This window comes from Mizuhopecten yessoensis, unplaced genomic scaffold (genome assembly GCF_002113885.1).
Source record: "Mizuhopecten yessoensis strain PY_sf001 unplaced genomic scaffold, ASM211388v2 scaffold716327, whole genome shotgun sequence".
NCBI classification, from domain to species: domain Eukaryota; kingdom Metazoa; phylum Mollusca; class Bivalvia; order Pectinida; family Pectinidae; genus Mizuhopecten; species Mizuhopecten yessoensis.
This window is the reverse complement of record NW_018480061.1, coordinates 540,860-546,871: the sequence shown is the minus strand read 5'-3', so window position 1 is coordinate 546,871 and position 6,012 is coordinate 540,860. Positions and strand designations below refer to the sequence as shown.

Genomic DNA, 6,012 nt, shown 5'->3' with positions numbered 1-6,012 from the left:
TGGAAAACAAGCCACATAATTAAAATATAGTGGTAGAGAATCTACAAATTTTCAGGTTTTTATAGAAAAACTTTTTTATCAGACTTGAACATACAGGTGACAAAATCAAAATCGAGAGGATCAAGCACATACAGGTGACAAAATCGAGTGGATCAAGCACACGCTTTAAGAAACCGGGGAACAGGTAAATCAGGTATAAATGGACAATGGAGTTACCCATGTATGGCGAGACATGTCACGTGATACAACATCGCGTCTACCTGAAATTTTTCAATCAGCTGATACAGGTAAACAAACTAGTAAAATATCGGTAATCCGTTTGATTTACTTAACATCGATCAACAAAGTTATAACAACCAAACATATATAATGAAACACACTTACATGTATGCATCTAGTGACTTGTACGCTTTCATAGACTCCTTGGTGTAAATGGAAGGTGTGTCAATCAAATACAGGTAAATATCGCCGAAGGTGAGATCTGGCCAGGTGCTAGGGTTCGGGTCCCATTTCTCGGTCAATGCATAAGGATCTGGTAATTTCTCTGTCCCATTGTTGTACAAAAGCTTTGTAGAATACCTGAGTTTAGCATCAGTTGGTAATGAAGTCGCATACTTAGATAAATCGCTAAGGGAAGACGGAGGTGTAAGTGATTTGTCAGCCATGATTTATTGAATGGTTCTTGCCAACCAATTCCGTGCGCATGCGTCAGAATTACGTCACGATCTAATGTGGCGAACTCTCCTATTGGATTTCTGATCGACCCAAAAAATAACAACACTTTGTCAGGACCATAAGGCGATCATTCCTACCAACTTTCAGTTCAATCGGCCCAGCAGAACTTGACTTTAAGTTTGAAATAGGTTTTCAAAATGGCGGCCGTGGCGGCCATATTGGATTTCTGATCGACCCGAAAAATCACAACACTTTGTCAGGACCATAAGGCGATCATTCCTACCAACTTTCAGTTCAATGGGCCTAGCAGAACTTGACTTTAAGTTTGAAATGTAAAATGTTAACGGACGACGACGGACGAAAACGGATAGCAATAGGTCACTTGAGCTACAGCTCAGGTGACCTAAAAAAGGATAGTGGAACAATCCGCTAAAATAACAAATGAATTTGAGGTACGATTATTTTCCTTTAAATCACGTTTATTCTTTTATCATATTTAGGTATTTGTGCGCGAGTGAGTAATATGCTTATGTGTTTAACATATTAAGAAAGTTTGTTAATCCTATCAATAGAATCGAAGACAATTAAAAGATGAAGGAAGAATAAAGAAACTATTAAAAACAAAGGCAGAACACATCCACGCAGCTTGGGAAGCTGCAATTAAAAGAAGGGCAGAGAGCATAAAAAAGGGATGGCGGAACAATCCGCTAAAACAGCAAAATTATTGGAGGTACAAATATTTTCTTTTAACTCACGTTTATATTTATGTATATCGGGTAATATTATTTGCAGTTCCATCCACAAAGTGTTATATTTGGATGTTTGTTTGTTTGATTTTGTTTAACGTCCTATTAACAGCTAATAGTGCGGAACTGATGCCGACTTTATAGTGCTACCTCACTGAAACATACTGCCGAAGACACCCAGCAGGACGCCTCACCCGGTCACATTATTTGGATGTAAAATGCAATTGAATTGAATATATGCGAGTCATCAAACTGTCGTCATTCGTTACCTGTGTTACTATGTTTAATATATTTTGTTTTAATCGACAGAATCGTAGACAACTTGAGACGCTACGAGACGAGATACAGCAGCTTAATGAGGCAGCGACTGGTAAGGGTAACGCGAATGTATCATGAATAGCGGAAAAAAGTAACTTTAAAACGAGGTGATTGTAAGAAAGATATCATTTTCTGTTTGAAAACAAAATATACGTTTTACTATTTATTGTTTTCTTAAAACAGTTTATTTCACTTATTCAGATGAGAGAGAAGGAAGAAAGGAAAGGGGAAGAAGGACAACTGGAGGGAAATTCAAATCTTTACCTTCGGACTATATTGTGCATATAACGTTCATTTGTTATATAATATTAACTCTATTTTATTTGTTGTCATCGCCACGTAGAAAGGGTGTATCAAGCAAAAGGGGGAAAGTATGTTATAGAGCGAAAGGACAGGAGGAGAATAGTTCGGATACTGCCGCTGAATGTGGAAGTTATAGAGATAAATTAGAACATAAAGCGGGGTTTTAGATTTGAAAAACAAATATAAAAAACATTATTAAACATGGGTAACCGTAGAGGGAATGAACAGGACCACTATAACTTTCCGATCAAGCAACTTTTGATGGAAACATTAGAAGATCAGTTTGTTTGTTTGTTTATGTTTAACGGCCCATCGACGGCTGTGGTCATTTAGGGCCATGGTGATTTATTTATTTATTTTACTTTTTTAACAAACATGTGAATAGCGAAGATAAAATAAGATAAAATGGTTCATTTTAAAAGTATTCGCATTGTATGTGTAGATAATAAAAAAATAAATAAAAGGGAGTTAAAATAATAAAAGAGATAACGAATAGATGATATGGAATATGCGATATATATATAACGTCAAAAATGATAAGGTGGGTTAAAAGACATCAGAGTCTATAAAATAGCCCGATGTCTTTCAAATAGTTAAATAATGCCTTCGAATCCACGGAACTGAAAAGTGTTTTCATATCCGGGACTCGGAAGTAGTTATCACGAATGTGTTTAAAATCGGAACATTCTATTAAAAAATGCTCCACTGTAAATGGAGTGTCACATGCGTGGCATGAAGGTATATCTTCTCGTTTTAAAAGGTACGAATGAGTAGGATATGTGTGCCCAGTGCGGAGCCGAGCGAGGACAACTTCCTCTCTACGATCTTTCCGACTGGGAATAGATGTTTTAAGTTTCGGTTGTATCTTAAAAAGTTTGTTGTTGGTCTCCAGAGACCAGCGTTTCTGCCATTCATTTTGAATGGCTGTACGAATAGTAGGTTTAAAATCTGTGTATGGTAGTTTGATATTTGTTTGTTCGAGATTCAATGCATTTTTTGCTTCCCTGTCAGCAAATTCGTTGCCTTTTATTCCGACATGGCTCGGAATCCATAGTAAAGTTATTTTAGACTTTTTTAATATACGAGATATTCGAAGAGCAAGGTTTTGTACGATTGTGTTTTTAGGATCTCGTAACTGTAAACTCTGTAGGACAGATAGAGAGTCTGAACAAATAATTGCCTTTTTAATGCGGTGTTCATCGATATGGTCGAGGGCCAAACCAATGGCGCATGCTTCAGCAGAAAAGATGGAGGCGCCGTCTGGTAGTCGGACTGAAGTGCAAGTATTGGCAGTACAGCAGGCTGCTGCCACTTTCTCACCTTCTTTGGAGCCATCGGTGTAAAGTTGTGTATGAGAAGGGTAATTCGAAATGCATTCCCGAAAGGAGGATTTGTGTTCTTCGGGCATAACACTTGATTTCCCTCGCTCATGTAATGTAAAGTTAAAATCGGGGGTTTGAATGGTCCACGGAGGAACATCAGATATGTTAAATTCAGCTATGTCCGTCAATTTTATGTTGAGTTCTTGCAGGAAATTCAAAATTCGGATACCAAATGTTGGCAGAAGTTTTTGGTTTTGCGTAAATATGTTTTGGTATTTGGGGTTGAATACTTGGTTGAAAGCAGGATTTTTAGGGTTTGATTTTAATTGAGTTGCAAATTGTAATGAAAGTTTTATTCTTCTGTCATAAAGGGATGGTTCATTTGCTTCCACGTACAGGCTTTTTACAGGTGTTGTTCGAAAAGCTCCCAGGGCAAGACGTAGCCCTTGGTTATGGATTGGATCTAGCATCTGAAGGTACGAACTGCGCGCTGACCCGTATACCATAGAACCATAATCCAGTTTTGTTCGAATAAGTGATCTGTATAGGCGCAAAAGCATTTCACGATCCGCTCCCCAATCAGTATGAGAAAGGACTCGTATAATGTTTAACGCCTTGGAACACTTATCCTTCAGATACTTTATATGTGGTATGAAAGAGAGTTTCGAATCAAAAATGAGGCCGAGAAATTTAGTCTGTTCAACAACAGGAATTCTAGTGCCATCGAGTGTTAGATTTGGGTCATTGTGTGCTTTTCGTTTTTGACAGAAATGCATGCACACAGTTTTGGATTTAGAGAATTTGAAGCCGTTTTCGTCTGCCCAATTTTGTAGTTTGTTTAAACTCTGTTGAAGTTGTCGTTCTATCGTGTGCATGTTCTTAGATCTGTAACAGATCAAGAAGTCATCCACAAATAACGACCCTTCTGTTGATTGACCAAGACATTTGACTATATCATTGATTTTAACACCAAACAGTGTGACTGATAGGATTCCACCCTGTGGGACTCCCATTTCCTGTTTAGACGTTTCAGAGAAAGTTGAACCAACGCGGACTTTTAAGTGTCTATCTGATAGGTAATTGGATATAAAATTGGGGAGGTTTCCACGTACGCCAAGGTCGTGAAGATCTTTCATGATGCCATACTGCCATAGAAGATCAGCTCATGCATATATTTAGACAGCAGTCCAAAACAATTAAACTGAATTTCTTGTTCGGCTTTGCATTGGAAGATATAGAAGAGGAGATGAGATACTTCTATCCTCTCAATAACGAAACTAACATGTCCAGTTCCTTAAGAACAAGTTGGATGATTTAGAACAGTACTCGAGAAGGAACTGCCTGAAACTCAGTGGGATACCCGAATCCAAAAGGGAAAACACCCTTAGCCTGTATGATGCAAAAGGGGAGGGGAAAACCTATAGAATGTGTGGTGGGATTAATGTGCAACACAATAGGAAAGAATGTGTGGAGGGATTATATCACATAATTATAGGTGGAGGTACAATGTTCAAGGCGATAATGCAAGACAGAACATGTCTGTGTGGAGGGATTATGTCACACTTCTATACACAGCGAGTTGAAATAGCAGTGATGCAACCTTATGTGTATATAATGTAAACATTTAGAGTCTCCACAAATGGCACAAGATATTATCAACCATATAATCAAAGGATAAGATAAAATAGGATATTACTCTGACAAGCATATCACAGCGTAAGGTAGACTATCGTCTTGGAATTACACAAGAAGTCATAGTGAAAAAAGTCAAAGGTGAGCTGAAGATCTGTTTAAAAGACTTGAAGAGTATACAAATAACAGGAGACTATTTTAAAAAGATACTGTTTCAATCGGAAAGTTTACAGTGTGTTTGTGATTTGATACACTAACATGTCAGATATTACAACAGATTGTATCCGTCATACTTCGTATCACATTCGACCAGCATACCAGTCCATGATTCAATGTGAGGATCGATTACAAACGTTTAAGGACTGGCCCCAACAAATACCACAGACTCCAAACGAACTAAGTCACAACTGTGTTTTTTTCATTCAGAACATAGCGATAAAATCACCTGTTTCATGTGTGGAGTACAGTTAAGATCCTGGATAGCCTACGAATCCGTCGAAATCGAACATAAAAAGTGGTCGACAGATTGTGTGTATTTACAAATGGTTATACCACAACACGTCTAAGGTTACACAGTATCGTGCAAATTTATTATGGATATATTTGAGGAGACTTCATTCTTATATGAGAAACGACATTGAAGGAAAAGCTTAAAAGAAGATTGTGAAAAACATACTATGTCTAGCTTATGCATCAAGCGTGAAATACCTCATATCGAAATTGTTTGTATGTGCAGGATGTGTGGAGGGTCAAGCTAACCAGCAATGACATGAATGTGTCATGCTTGATAGTGAAGACAGAATAGATAGATATTTTGAAGAAGCCCTGTCAACCGTCCACCAATTAGAAGTGGAGAAACTGTGGCGCCAATTTACTATTCATACTGTATTCCTTCACACGTGTTACAACATTTAATGGAAGCTGAGTGTCTCCGCTCTGAAGAATATGTCAAACAACATTTCAGTGGGAACATTCTAGAGTGTAAAGAAAATAGATATTGTCAGACTGACTCTTTT

At 37.8% G+C, this 6,012-nt stretch overlaps 1 protein-coding gene across 1 annotated transcript in view; it reads right to left on the bottom strand.

Moving 5' to 3' along the window:
• The window catches only part of LOC110443137, a 4,121-nt gene extending 3,319 nt beyond the window's left edge, over positions 1-802 (bottom strand). The window contains exon 1 of the mRNA XM_021487148.1: positions 385-802. Within this exon, the coding sequence (XP_021342823.1) occupies positions 385-665 (281 nt within the window). The 5' untranslated portion in view covers positions 666-802. The remainder of the gene's footprint in view (positions 1-384) is intronic.
• Between the last annotated feature and the right edge of the window lie 5,210 nt (positions 803-6,012).